This window comes from Miscanthus floridulus, unplaced genomic scaffold (genome assembly GCF_019320115.1).
Source record: "Miscanthus floridulus cultivar M001 unplaced genomic scaffold, ASM1932011v1 os_1181_4_5, whole genome shotgun sequence".
Classification (NCBI taxonomy): domain Eukaryota; kingdom Viridiplantae; phylum Streptophyta; class Magnoliopsida; order Poales; family Poaceae; genus Miscanthus; species Miscanthus floridulus.
In genome coordinates this window covers 22,289-38,001 of record NW_027097573.1, presented here as the reverse complement: position 1 = coordinate 38,001, position 15,713 = coordinate 22,289, and the positions used below count along the sequence as shown (strand labels likewise).

At 41.5% G+C, this 15,713-nt stretch overlaps 1 protein-coding gene across 1 annotated transcript; it reads left to right on the top strand.

Moving 5' to 3' along the window:
* On the top strand, nucleotides 1–1,247 carry LOC136533775 (uncharacterized). The gene is made up of 2 exons (XM_066526312.1): nucleotides 1–610; nucleotides 697–1,247. Exons 1-2 carry the CDS (start codon nucleotides 190–192, stop codon nucleotides 1,245–1,247), a joined length of 972 nt encoding a protein of 323 aa, XP_066382409.1. The 5' UTR covers nucleotides 1–189.
* Nucleotides 1,248–15,713: the final 14,466 nt, after the last annotated feature.

Genomic DNA, 15,713 nt, shown 5'->3' with positions numbered 1-15,713 from the left:
AATATGGGTGTTCCGTGAAGAGTTGTCCGGCGCGTATGGCGAGATGGACAAACTGGTGGTGGAATTTTAGCTTTTGAAAACAAAAAGAAAAAAATTTGTGGTAAAAAAAATCCATTTAACCCAGAAGCCATAAAAGATGTGCCGCTTAGACAGCGTCATACCATTCGTGACCTAGCCAATGCCTTGCATATGCCAAAGAGCACTTTGCATGACCGGCTCAAAGAAGGAAAGTTTAGGCGTCATACAAATGCCATAAAGTTCATCTTAACAGAACAAAACATGAAGGAACGTGTGCGATTTTGCGTAAATATGCTTGATAGTCAAAGCATACCAGATGATCCAACCTTCAAATCCTTATATAATATCATTTACATAGATGAGAAATGGTTCTATCGGACAAAGAAAAACCAAATTTATTACTTGGCGCCTGGCGAACAGATCCCTCGAAGAACTGTGAAGAACAAAAATTTCATTGAAAAGGTGATGTTTTTAGGCGTGAAAGCCCGCCCAAGATTTGAGAACAGCGTATGCACATTTGATGGCAAAATAGGGATTTTTCCCTTCACTTACTTGGAGCCAGCCAAGAGGAAAAGTCCCAACAGGCCTAGGAGTAAGATGTTTAATTTTAGGTTCCAGATTTAAATTAGGATTACTCTGCTAATCTTGGTTACTCCACTAACGTGGTTGTATGTACAGGAACCATGCAGCTGAAGGCCATGACATCGGTCACGAGAGGTACTATCCGAAAGTTTCTCATTGAAAAGGTCTTGCCAGCCATCAAAGAAAAATGGCCTGGTGAAGAAAGAGGACGTCCTATATTCATCCAACAAGATAACGCAAAGACGCATATTGCAGTTGACGATCCCGATTTTTGTCGTGATGCACAAGCAGATGGGTGGGATATACGGCTAATGTGTCAGCCACCCAACTCTCCGGATCTTAATGTTTTAGATCTGGGATTTTTTGCAGCTCTGCAGGCATTGTTTGAGAAGTCATCTCCATCAAACATCCAAGAGATTGAGTCGAATGTGATAAAAGCGTATTTAGAATATCCGGTGGACAAGTCAAACTGTGTGTTCCTAACACTACAAGGGTGCATGATAGAGATTATGCGTGCAAAAGGAGGGCAACATTATGCTATCCCTCATATGAAGAAGGGAACATTAGAGAGAATTCAGCAACTTCCAATAAGGCTTCGAGTAGATAAGGAAATTTATCGAGATATAGTGAATTTCATCGCTGTATAGCTTAGTGAAAGGTCCTAATATGGCTAGAGGGGGGTGAATAGCCTATTTAAAAATCTACAAATCAACTAGAGCAATTTGATTAGTGTGACAAATAGTGTAATGCAAACTTGCTCTAGCTCTACAAGGGTTGCGAGCCACCTATCCAACAAGTCTAGTTGCAATGATTACTTAGGCACACAAACTTGCTATATAACTACTCACTAAGAGCTCTCAACCTTGCTACTCTAAAGAGCTCAACTAGATGAATAACAATAATAAAGCAAGCTCTCAAAATCTAATTACACTAAAGAGCTTGTATCAACTAGTTTGCAAGAATGTAAATAGGTGAGTAGGGTAATTATACCGATGTGTAGGGGATGAACCAATCACAAGATGAAGATTAAGCCAATCACCGGGAGAATGCAAAAGACAAAAGACAATCGATTTTCTCCCGAGGTTCACGTGCTTGCCAACACGCTATGTCCCCGTTGTGTCGACCAACACTTGGTGGTTCGACGGCTAAGAGGTGTTTCACAAACCTCGTCCACACGATAGGACACCGCAAGAACTGACCCACAAGTGAGGTAACTCAATGACACGAGCAATTTACTAGAGTTACCTTTCGGCGCTCTGTCGGGGAAGGTACAACTCCCCTCATAATCACCGGAGATGGCCACGAACAATAACCAACTCATGCCAATCCTCCACCTTTGCTCCAACCGTCTAGGTGGTGGCAACCACCAAGAGTAACAAGCGAAATCCGCAGCGCAACACGAATACCAGGTGCCTCTAGATGCAATCACTCAAGCAATGCACTTGGATTCTCTCCCAATCTCACAAAGATGATGAATCAATGATGGAGATGAGTGGGAGGACTTTGGCTAAGCTCACAAGGTTGCTATGTCAATGAAAATGTGTAAGAGTTGTCCCTTGAGCCGGCCATGAGGCTATAAATAGAGCCCCTATCAAATAGAGCCGTTATACCCCTTCACTGGGCAAATCGCGCTCTAACCGGATGCTCCGGTCATACTAACCGGACCCTGGACACAGCGTCCGGTCCACAGATGTAAGCCATGTGTCATTCTGAGTTAAACTTGAGCCACCAGATCACAACGGCAATTAACTGACCGGACGCTCCGGCAAAACTGACCGGACGCTGAACCACCAGCGTTCGGTCGTTTATAGTAAGGGTCCAAATCCGGTTTTCTTTGATCGGACGCATCTGGTCCATCTTGACCGGACACAGACCAGCATTCGGTGCTAAACCCTAGTCACTGTGTCGCCATGTCAGTTTGACCGGATGCAGAAACCAGCGTCCGGTGCATCTCAAGTCCAACGTCCGATGCAACACCAAAACTGGCGACCTCTCTGCTACGCCTGACCGGATGCGCTGGTCCACCCAAGATCAGCGTCCGGTCACTCACAGTGACCTCCAATTTTTCTGTCTAGGGCGTCGGTGGCACCGTCAGACTATCCGCACTCTACAGGCTGATACTCCGCCGGTGGAGTTTCTTGTCCTTGCACCTAAACTTCACTACCCTTGATCAAATATGCCAATCACCAAGTGTATCACCTTGTGCACATGTGTTAGCATATTTTCACAAACATTTTCAAGGGTGTTAGCACTCCACTAGATCCTAAATGCATATGCAATGAGTTAGAGCATCTAGTGGCACTTTGATAACCGCATTCTGATACGAGTTTCATCCCTCTTAATAGTACGGCTATCAATCCTAAATGTGATCACACTCACTAAGTGTCTTGATCACCAAAATAAAATGGCTCCTATATTTTATACCTTTGCCTTGAGCCTTTTGTTTTTCTCTTTCTTCTTTTCCAAGTTTAAGCATTTGACCATCACCATGCCATCACCATTGTCATGATCTTTGCCATTGCTTCATCACTTGGAGTAGTGCTACCTATCTCATAATCATCTTGATAAACTAGGTTAGCACTTAGGGTTTCATCAATTAACCAAAACCAAACTAGAGCTTTCAATCTTCCCCTTTTTGGTAATTGATGACAACCCTTATACAAAGATATGAATTAAAGTTCATTTGAATCCATGTTGCTTGCCCAAGCATATTTACCATGTGTAAATGGGCAAGTTTCATGAACTCCATATGATAGCAATTGCTCCCCTACATATGTGCTAAGAGTTTGGATTGAAGCTTTGCACATATGATTAGATAGGAAATATAGGAGTCAATTTCTACCAAATGATGCTAAGGTATAAGAAATGGACCTTTGAAGCGTGATACCAATCAGAGTGCACCAATATACCATCCTTAGCACCATTAGTAACTAGACATATACAGGAACTAGAATACCCCGTGAGATCAACATTACATGCAAGGGTCTAGTTTCCATAGAATGAACATAAGTCCAGTTACTTAGCCTATGCATGCTAGTTTTTCATTTCAACATTCAAACCTACAACTAGCATACACCACACAAGCATGGATTTTTGAAATTAAAACTTATGCCATGCAAGCAAACATATGTAATGCTTATTCAAATGCACCATACAAGTTTATGAGCTTGCTCCCCCTATTTGTATACTCAAAATTTGAATTGATCCCCATCTTTTGTCATCTATTATCGCTCCCCCTTTGTTTTACTATCTTTGTACACTATCTCTCCCTCTTTGGCATCAATGATCACAAAGGCTTAAAGTATAGATAGGGTAGGATTATTAATGTCAACAATTTACACAAAAGGTGGCCTCAAATTATAGATATGTTGGGGTGAAACCATGTGAAATGAGGATCATTTTCCTAATTTGGTTTAATCTAGATTACCTGCAAAAGATATTTAACTCGGTTTGATCCAAGGACAAGCTTCTTCACACCTCCAAATAAGGGTTATCTTGTACCATGTTGAGTTAAACACTTATAGCTCATTTTCTAAATTAAACACTAGGTTTACAAGCCCACAAACATGTCATATGCTACCACTAGGTCATTTTAAACATACAAGAAATAGTGGTACCATACAAGCATCAAATTCATTTGATTTTCATGAATGAGCCTATTCAAATGTGAAATATGTCTAGATGCACTAATTATGTCCTTAGCAAGGATGTATGCCATGCCAATTAACTTTTACCTTGGATTGCTCGAAAGAGAGGCATGTCATATAATGGGGGTGCATCAACACATATTGGAGAAGTCAAGTATGTTCAATTCATTCCTTAGCTTGCAAAACCTCTTCTCATCAAGTGGCTTGGTGAAAATGTCAGCAAGTTGATCTTCGGTGCCCACACTCTCTATGCAAATGTCCCCTTTTTGTTGGTGATCTCTTATGAAATGATGGCGAACATCAATATGCTTTGTTCTTGAGTGTTGAACCAGGTTGTTTGTGAGCTTTACGGCACTTTCATTGTCACATAGCAATGACACTTGCTTGAACTTGATTCCAAAGTCACTCAAAGTAGCCTTCATCCAAAGTAATTGAGCACAACAACTACCGGCCAAAATGTACTCCGCTTCGGCGGTTGAAAGTGCTACACTATTTTGCTTCTTTGATGACCAAGATACAAGTGATTTTCTCAATAGTTGACATGTGCCCAATGTGCTCTTTCTCTCAACTTTGCATCCCGCATAATCGGAATCCGAATATCCAATCAACTCAAATATTGCTCCTTTGGGATACCATAATCCAACATGTTGTGTATGCTTCAAGTACCTCAATATTCTCTTTGTTGCCTTCAAATGACTTTCTCTTGGTGAGGCTTGAAATCTAGCACATATGCATACACTAAACATCACATCCGGTCTTGATGCGGTCATATAGAGTAGACTTCCAATCATAGACCGATACATCTTTTGATCCACCATGTTGCCACTAGCATCACTATCCAAGCTTCCACTTGTCCCCATTGGTGTACTAATAGCTTTACTATCATCCATTCCAAACTTCTTGAGCATGTCCTTGATATACTTGCCTTGACTTACAAATGTACCATTCTTCATTTGCTTGATTTGAAGACCAAGGAAGTAACTAAGCTCTCCAATCATGGACATCTCAAACTCACTTGCCATCATCTTGCCAAACTCCTCACAAAATTCTTGATTTGTTGACCCAAAGATGATATCATTAACATAGATTTGCATTACAAACAAGTCATTCCCAAGCTTCTTGGTGAAGAGAGTGGTGTCAACCTTTCTCATTTTGAATCCCTTAGAGAGTAGGAAATCCCTCAATCTCTCATATCATGCTCTAGGTGCTTGTTTCAATCCATACAAAGCTTTTCTCAACTTGTAGACATGGTTGGGTTTCTTCTCATCTTCAAAACCGGAAGGTTGCTCAACATACACAAGCTCATTGATGTACCCATTTAGAAATGCACTTTTCACATCTATTTGATACAACTTGATGTTGTGGGCATAAGCATAAGCTAGCAAGATCCTAATTGCTTTTAATCTTGCAACCGGGGCATATGTTTCTCCAAAGTCAAGACCTTCAACTTGAGTGTAACCTTGAGCCACTAATCTTGCTTTGTTCCTTATTACTATCCTATCTTGATCTTGCTTGTTCCGAAAGACCCACTTAGTTCCAATCATATTATGATCCTTAGGCCTCTCAACTAAATCCCATACTTGGTTTCTTGTGAAGTTGTTTAGCTCTTCATGCATAGCATTGATCCAATCAACATCCCTCAAAGCTTCATCTATCTTCTTAGGTTCAATGGATGACACAAATGAGAAATGCTCACAAAATGAAGCCAATCTTGATCTTGTTTGCACACCTCTTGAAATATCACCAATGATAGTGTCCAATGGATGATCTCTTGCAACATTGGTTGGTTGAAGCACTTGCACTTGATTACTAGCATTTGATTGATCACTTGGTTGAGATGATGAACTAGCCATTTGTTGATTTTGCACATTGCCATTACTAGTGCTTGCTTGGATTTGATCATGAGAACCGCTAGCTTGCACATTTGAGTTAGAGAACACTTGATTCTTGTCATCTTCAACATCAACCACCCCTCTAGGCCTTAACTCACCAATGTTCATGTTCTTCATTGCATTGACCAATTGAGTGCCTCTTACATCATCTAGATTCTCATCTTTCTCTTAGGAACCATTTGTTTCATCAAACTCCACATCATGAACCTCCTCAAGAGTACCACTAGCCAAATTCCAAACTCTATAAGCCTTGCTAGTAGTGGAGTAACCAAGCAAGAAACCTTCATCATATTTCTTTTCAAACTTGCTTAATCTAGTGCCTTTCTTCAATATATAGCATTTACAACCAAAAACCCAGAAGTATGCTATGTTGGGCTTTCTTCCATTCAATAGCTCATAAGGTGTCTTTTCCATCATAGGGTAACAATAGAGTCGGTTGCTATAGTAGCAAGCCGTGTTGATTGCTTTGGCCCAAAATGAATGACTTACATTGTACTCACTCAACATTGATCTTGCCATATCAATCAAGGTTCTATTCTTTCTTTCAACTAGCCCATTTGATTGAGGAGTATACTTGGCCGAGAATTGATGTCTAATTCCAAATTCATCACATAACTCGTCAACTCTAGTGTTCTTGAATTCACTACCATTGTCACTTCTAACTTTCTTGATTGTTGTTTCAAACTCATTGTGAATGCCTTTGACAAATGATTTGAATGTTGCAAACACATCACTCTTGTCAACAAGAAAGAACACCCATGTGTATCTAGTGAAATCATCCACAATCACAAATCCATATTTGTTTCCACCAATGCTAGTGTATGTGGTTGGTCCAAACAAGTCCATGTGCATCAACTCAAATGCCTTAGATGTGCTCATCATGCTCTTTTTAGGATGTGTATTACCAACTTGTTTTCCGACTTGACATGCACTACATAGCTTATCTTTCTCAAAAGTGACATCTTTCAAGCCTCTAACTAAGTCATGCTTGATTAACTTGTTTAATTGTTTTATTCCAACATGACTAAGCCTTCTATGCCATAACCAACCCATGCTAGACTTAGTGATCAAACATGTTGACAATTGAGCTTCTCTAGCATTGAAATCAACTAAGTATAGATTCTCATATCTAAATCCTTTGAATATCAAGTTAGAGCCATCTACACTTATGATATCTACATCATCCACACCAAATATGCACTTGAAACTAAGATCACACAATTGAGCTATCGATAATAGGTTGAAATTCAAGCTCTCTACTAGTAGCACATTGGAAATGCTTAAATCATTGGATATTGCAATCTTACCAAGCCCTTTGACCTTGCCTTTGCCATTGTCACCAAATGTGATACTATCAATCCTATTGCTCTTGCTTTCATTGATTGAATTGAACATTCTTGGATCACTGGTCATGTGTTGTGTGCACCCACTATCAAGCACCCAATGCCTTCCTCTGGCTTTATAATTTACCTACAAAAGAAGATCAATTTCTTTTAGGTACCTAAACTTGCTTGGATCCTTGTAGGTTAGTCACCAAGGTCTTTGGTACCCAAATGGCCTTCTTCTTTGGGCCCACAATTGGTGTACCAATGAACTTAGCCTTCACACAATTGGTACCCTTATAAAGCATGTAACAAGAATCAAATTTAATTGATGATACATTAGGTAACTTGTTCTTGTTGGTCTTGCAATTTTGCTCTATATGCCCAACTTGCTTGCATCTATTACAAAACTGACCATTGCCCTTCACAAAGCTAACTTTGGGAGTGACAAAGGCTGCCTTGCCTTTCTTGAGGGTATAGCCTAATCCCTCTTTGTTGAGAGAAAACCTTCGGCTACCCAAGCACTTTAGCAAGCGGACATCTCCACCATAGGCATTGCCTAAGGCATGAGTGAGCTCATTCACCTCCTTCTTGAGGTTCTCATTTTCCACCATTAGTGATGTATCATTCATAGGTGGAGTAGTAATGATTGTGCTACAAGAAGTGTTAGTAGAAGCAACAATAATGGGTTCATGAAAAGATTCATCAATAAGATCACATGTTAGTCCCACATCACATGTTATGATCACTTGCTCCTTCTTGGCTTTCTCCACTTTGACTTGCTCAATAAAAGAGGAGTGAGCCTTTTCAAGCTTAGAGCGAGCTTTACCAAGCTTCTCATGGGCTTCCATTAGCCTCTCATGAGTGGCATTGAGCTCATCAAGGGATTGCTCAAGAAATTTGACTTTCTTGTTCAATTCCTTGCACTCCTTTCTCTTCATCTCAAAGCAAGTATGCACTTGCTCACACATGTCCATGAGCTCCTCCTTGGAGCACTCCTCATCATCATCATCACTCCTACAAGCATCACTTTCACATTCTTCATCATCACTCACATCATATTTTACCTTGGTAGGTTTTGCCATGAGGCACATCGATGGAGTGTCGAAGATGGAGGGCTTGTTGTTGATGGCAATGCTTGCTAGTGCTCTCTTGATAGATTTCTTGTCATCATCACTAGAGCTATCACTATCCGAAAAGCCATCACTATCCCATGTGACCACATAGCCTCCACCCTTCTTCTTCTTTTGGAAGGTCATTCTCTTCTCCTTCTTTTCTTTCTTATCCTCCTTGTGCTTCTTCTTCTCATCCGCATCATTGTCACTATTGTATGGACAATTTGCTACTACATGATCGGGGCTTTTGCAATTGTAGCATCTTCTCACATACTCTTTCTTCTTGGTGTGATCTCTTCTCTTTCTTGCACCATAGCCCTTCTTCTTCATGAACTTGCCCATCTTGCGCACAAAGAGAGCCATAGCTTCATCATCAATATCACTAAGATCATCATCACTTGATTCTTTCTTGGACTTGCCCTTGTTCTTTGATGATGATGAGCTAGCCTTGAATGCTATGCTTTTCTTCTTCTTGTCTTCTTCTTCCTTCTTGTCATCCTTGTCATCCCCCTCCCTTTCCACACGATATGTCTCTTGTGTCATGACATCACCTAGTACTTGGTTGGGGGTAATATCCTTCAATCCTTCTCTTATGATTAGCAATCTTAACATCTCAAATCTTGGAGGTAGGCACATCAAGAACCAATGAGAGATGTCATCATCCTTGATCTTCTCTCCCAAAGCCTTCAAGTCATTGACAATTACTTACAATCGATGGAACATCTCCAGAATGCTCTCATCATCCTTCATCTTGAAGCTTGTCAATTTGTCCTTGAGGATATACAACTTGACACTCTTCACCGCCAGTGTGCCCTCATATGTTTCTTCCAATCTTTTCCACACCTCATTTGCTCTTTCACAATCCTTGATTTGCTCAAACACCTTGGAATCAATGGCATTATATATAGTGTTGAGAGCCATTGTATTGCATTGCTTGTTGATCTTATCTTGGTTGGTGGGATCATCGAGATCAATGATAGATAGTCATTCTCGGTCACTTCTCACACTTGATCATTGATTGAACCAAGATACATCCTCATCTTTCTCTTCCAATAATCATAGCATGTGCCATCAAAGAACGGTGGTTTGCTCCCCACATAGTTGAACACAACTTGAGCCATAATTTGACACCGAGGTTGTTAAGCCTTAAATCAAACAGTGACCACGACTCTGATACCACTTGAAAGGTCCTAATATGGCTAGAGGGGGGTGCATAGCCTATTTAAAAATCTACAAATCAACTAGAGCAATTTGATTAGTGTGACAAATAGCGTAATGCAAACTTGCTCTAGCTCTACAAGGGTTGCAAGCCACCTATCCAACAATTCTAGTTGCAATGATTACTTAGGCACACAAACTTGCTATATAACTACTCACTAAGAGCTCTCAACCTTGCTACTCTAAAGAGCTCAACTAGATGAATGACAATATAAAGCAAGCTCTCAATTCTAAATTACACTAAAGAGCTTGTATCAACTAGTTTGCAAGAATATAAATAGGTGAGTAGGGTGATTATATCGACGTGTAGGGGATGAACCAATCACAAGATAAAGATTAAGCCAATCACCGGGAGAATGCAAAAGACAAAAGACAATCGATTTTCTCCTGAGGTTCACATGCTTGCCAACACGCTACGTCCCCGTTGTGTCGACCAACACTTGGTGGTTCGACGGCTAAGAGGTGTTTCACAAACCTCGTCCACATGATAGGACACCGCAAGAACCGACCCACAAGTGAGGTAACTCAATGACACGAGCAATTTACTAGAGTTACCTTTCAGCGCTCCACCGGAGAAGGTACAACTCCCCTCACAATCACCGGAGATGGCCACGAACAATCACCAACTCATGCCAATCCTCCACCGCTGCTCCAACCGTCTAGGTGACCGAGGCAACTCCACCATGCTGAATTGAAGGCGTGGGTCCAATGACCATGGCGACAGAGGAATAAGGGAAAGGCCGGCATGGCCTGGCTCATCGCTGTCGTGGCGTGATGCGACTATCAATTTAGTGCACAATCGCGCACGTGCTATGGGCCATAGGGGAAACAGCCAAACACGCTCAGGACGGTTGGCCACATGGCCATAAATCGCAAGCCGACGATGGCGGCTCGGCCCTGTGCGCTGCTGTGACTGGCGTCGGTCTAGGAGAGGCAGCAGTGCAGCATCACATTGAGTGTGGACGCGATGGTAAAGGCAGGGGGGCAAGCCCATGCGTGGCAAGGCGATGTGTGGATAGGGCCATGTGCTGGCCATAGCAGGCCAAGTGCGGCCACTCATGCACGGTCCCACGTAGGCGAGCGTGAGGCAGCAGAGCGGCTAGGCGAACGCAACGGCGATGGCAGAGCGAGCGCATGCGGGTGACTCAGCACACGCGGCCGCAGCTAGCAGCAGCGCGGTGATGCGACGCAATAGAGGCAACGACATGGCGAAGTAGGCGGTAGCGGACTGGCTAGGGTAGTGGGCCTACGACGATGGTGGTGGTGGCCGAGCGGCCAGGCCATCGGGCGCGGCTTGCGCGTGTGTGTGTGCGTCGCGTGCCAGGGCACGGCAACGGCGGTGCAGGTGCGCGTGTGCGCGCTCAAGCAAGTCAGCGCTGCTGCACCGAGCCAACCCGAGGTCTGGTGATCGCGTCCAAACACTGAAGTCGGTCGGGAACGTGCCTTGCACACTTTTTAAAGCATCCCAAAAATCCAACTCGAAGCTCCAGTTGCGAAACCACCTATTTTACACTCGAGATGGGATATCAAGCTACTAAAACAAACCCTAAGACCCTACCACTACTTAACCCGAGTCTTCTACAAAAATTGCCAAACTTAGCTTCGTCAAAGTGTTTTCCGACTTAGGAAATTCGACTAAGTTTTGATCGGTTTTGCGTCAAATTCGATTTCCAAGCTACTAAGCATGCTAGCTAGTGAATCCCGTTCTCGACCACAAGTATTTCCACCGTCACCTATGAAGCTTATGCTACAAACTTTATTAAAGTGTCGTATATGCATTCCATAGTATTTTTGTTCAATAAAAATTCGTTTAAACCCTAAGTGATACAACGCGACATGAAATATAACACCCGTTTCATGTTTTCGATGAACATTTCAAGTTACGTACATTGCTTTGCACCCTATATTACACACATTTACACATAAATATGATGCTCATGCAGTGTTTTATCAAAAGACTGTACAGTGTAACACCGAGGGTGTTACACTAACTTCCCCTACTATAAAGCTAGAATGGATTGTCACCTTAAGGTGATAGATTTGGGTATTTGGAGAGTCACTCGTGATGGGATGAAACCCATTAAGAATCCTGATAAACCCACAAAGAGTGAAGAAAAAGAAATTCATTTCAATGCTAGAGCTAAAAATTGCTTGTTTGAATCTTTTAGCATGGATATGTTTAACCAAGTGTTCACTTTAATATGGCACATGAAATTTGGTTTAAAACTCGAAGAGCTCCATGACGACACCAACTAATGTCCGTGAGCAAAAATAGTGTCTAGCTAAATAAAATTATGATTCCTTTAAAATGAATGATGATGAGCTTGTTCGTGATATGTATTCTCGTTTGAATCTAATATCAATGAGCTCCATTCAATAGGATTAACAAAGCTAGATGATGTGGATATCATGAGGAAGATCATCCCCGTGCTACGACAAAAGAAATATGCAAGCATCATCACCATCCTTCACAACATGGAGGACTTGAGTACCATGACCCTAGCCATAGTCATTGGCAAGATAGTGGTATTTAAAATGTCACGGAAGATGGGTCAAGAAGAAGCCTCGTCATCAAGCAAAGACAAAGCTCTTGTATGTAGTGAGAAAAAGAAGATGAAGGGCAAGCAAGTTGAGGACAAGCTCAAGCTCAAGATCCTCAATTGAAGATGAAGAAGATGATAATGATGATGATGAAGAAGATTCAAGTGATGATGATCAATCTTCCTCCTCCACCTCCAACCTTGATGAAGAATCAATCAAACTTATCAACAAGGTGGAGAAGATGATCCAAAGGCTCAATGTCAAGGGTATGCCCATCCAAATTCAAGATTTCATCTTCACCAATCAAAGAAATGAGCAAAGAAAGAAAGAATGTTATGGATGCAGCGAGTTGGGGCACTTTATGGAAGTTTGTCCAAATAAGCCCACACCCAAGACAAAGAAGAAGGCGTGCAAGGACAAAGCCCTCACATCAATAAGGTCATGGGATGATTCTTCAAGTAAAGAAGAAGACCATCACAAGAGGCGAGGCCACAAGCACTCATCATCAAGCTCTTCTCGTGTGTGCCTTATGGCACGAGGTAACGAAAGCTCATCCTCTAGTGAGAGTGATAATGATGATGAAATGCCTTCTCTTAATGAATTTATGCAAGAAAATCTTAAATATGCTAAGGCTTACACTAGCCAACAAAAGAAGCTAAAAATATTGTAAGAAAAGCTAGATAGACACAAGAAGCATATAAAACCTTTCTTGAACAATATGAGACATTTGCTAATCTCAGTATTGAACTATCTACTAAAATTGAGCAACTTGAGGCTAGTGCAACAACAAATGCATGCACAATCAATGATGAGAAACTTGTAAAGAAAAATGAAAAATTAAAAGAAAAGTTAGCAAGCTCACAAGATGCTTATAAAAGTTTGCTTGCTAAGATAGAAACCATGTGCAAACATTGTGATGAGCTAACTAATAAAGTTGTTAATCTTGAAGCCATCGGTACAACCCTCACCAAGGCACCTAAAAAGAAAAGTTCTATCATTGACATGCCTAAAAAGGATGCTTCTACTTCTTGCCATAATTTATGTTTACTCACCCTTGTGTAATCAAGTTTGTGTTGAGAAAGTTGCTGTAGATACATGCACACAAGAGGTCACAATGGAGAATGAGCAACTCAAGCAAGAAGTGGCTTGCCTTACCAAGGACTTGACTCAAGTAAAAGGCAAAATGGAGTAAGCCCAACATCATCAAGATAACACCATGAAGGGAGTGAAGAAGCTTGATGAAGGACAAACCATGGTTTGCTACGTGTGCCACATGGAAGGCCACAAGTTGGAGACTTGGCAAAATATGGGTACATTTCATGGGGTGCATCATTATGGATAAGGTAATTGCCAAGTGGGTTAGTGAATACTATGGACCCAAATTCTCCTTCCCATGTTAGGTAACTAGATTTAATTTTTTGCAATCTCAATTAGCATCTAGTTTCTTTTTAGGCCTATGTTTGCATTTGCATGTTTAATCTTTTATCTTGCATACACTAGGTATATCTTATGGTAGGATTGCTCGGTTTCACTCTTAACCCTTGGAGCAAACCTACATGGTTTAAATTGTCTAGGAGCATGGCACATAGCTTGTTTTACAATTGTTCATCTAATATGTGCTAAAGTCCAAATTGTAGATAATTTCTCCCGAATATCACTTTCAAAAATAATTTTCACATTCATGTGATGTCATCTTTCAAGTGGTATTTTTTATTCTAAAATCAATGTGCATGTCTCCTACAAGTATTCCATACTTGTGTGCACAAATTTAGGGGGAGGTTACTCTACAAGTTGTATGCTTTGAGACTAACACATTTTCAAGCTTATCATATGTATAGTAGTCTCATTGCAAGGAAAGTGGAGTCCCCAGAGTTAAGCATCATACTTCAAATATCCACCACCTATTGCAAGTAGTATAAATCAAATTGGTTTCCACATGTGGTATTTCTAAACCGATATCATCATTTCATTTCACTTTGGTATTTATATGCTTTCTCCATGCATTATATAGATTAAAATCCCTTAAGCATTAATTTGTCAATTATGCATAAACTATATTCTCCATCATATGTATGCATATATTTAGGGGGAGCTTAGTTTATGTAATGTGAGAGTCAAATTTTATGACCTATTCCACTCCACATACAAAGGATCACAAAGTTTGACCCTCCATTGTGCTACTAATGTCTTTCTTTTCGGTGTTTGATTCCAAAGGGGGGGAAATTTATAGGACCAAAAGCAAGCCCGATCATAATAATTTACAAGTGGTAATGATCCGAGAAAAGGAGAATAGTGGATTATGGAGTTAGGAGGAGGCTTAAATTTATAATGCCATATGGGGACATTTGCAAGGGCAAGATAAGTTTTCAAAGAAGTTTACATGTGGTATCTTTTAGCATCATATAACCTTACCCTTGCAAAGAAGTCTAAAATTTTTATTATTTGCTTGTTTTGGTCGTGTTATCATCAATCACCAAAAAGGGGGAGATTATAAGGAAAATAAACCCTAAGCCCATTTACTTTGGATTTTGGTGTTTGATGACCAACACAACCAAATTGGACTAATGAATTTGCAAGTAATTGTTTTGTAGTTCAATAGGGTGCAAGACGTGACTTGGACGAAGGCGACATGATGATCCCATGATCAACACCATAAGCAAGACCCTAGAAGCACAAGAGAAAACCCAAGATATCAAGTAAAGTCTAAGCACAAAGATGGGAACCAAGCCGGACGCAAGATCGCGAAGAAACGAGCTCGACAGAGGTGACCGGATGCGGCCCTATGAGGTCCGGACGCGTTCGATCACTTGCTCAAGAATAGTAGGCGTCAGCAGCAGCGACCGAACACTGAGCGAGGCAGTAACCGAATGCATGGACTTCACTATTCATCATCAATGGCAACGCTCTCAGCGTGACCGGACGCACTAAGAAGTAGCGTCCGATCATATCCAGAAAGGTTCCAGAGCGGCGCAAGTGTGATCGGACACGTCCGATTGAGTGAGACCGGACTCGGCCCAGAGTCCGATCAATGCGCGCGCTCCAATAGTCGGTAGGACCGGACGTGTCCGATCGGGACATGATCAGCGTCCAGTCACTAGCAGAAAGTTGGGTCTCAGGTCCATTGGCTAGTTCTCACTTGTGGGGCTATAAATAGACCCCCAACCGGCCATTTGAGACATAGAGAGCTGAGAAAACATACCAAGGGTGTTGATACACCACTTTAGTGATCTCCACTTACATAGTGCTTAGTGATACATTTGATGATTAGCGTAGGTGCTTTGCGAAGTGCTTAGGTTAGTTAGACCACTGCTTATGCGCTTGCTCTAGGTTTAGGCCTAGTGTTTAGTGAGGTTTGCACACCTCTTACCACTCGGTGCT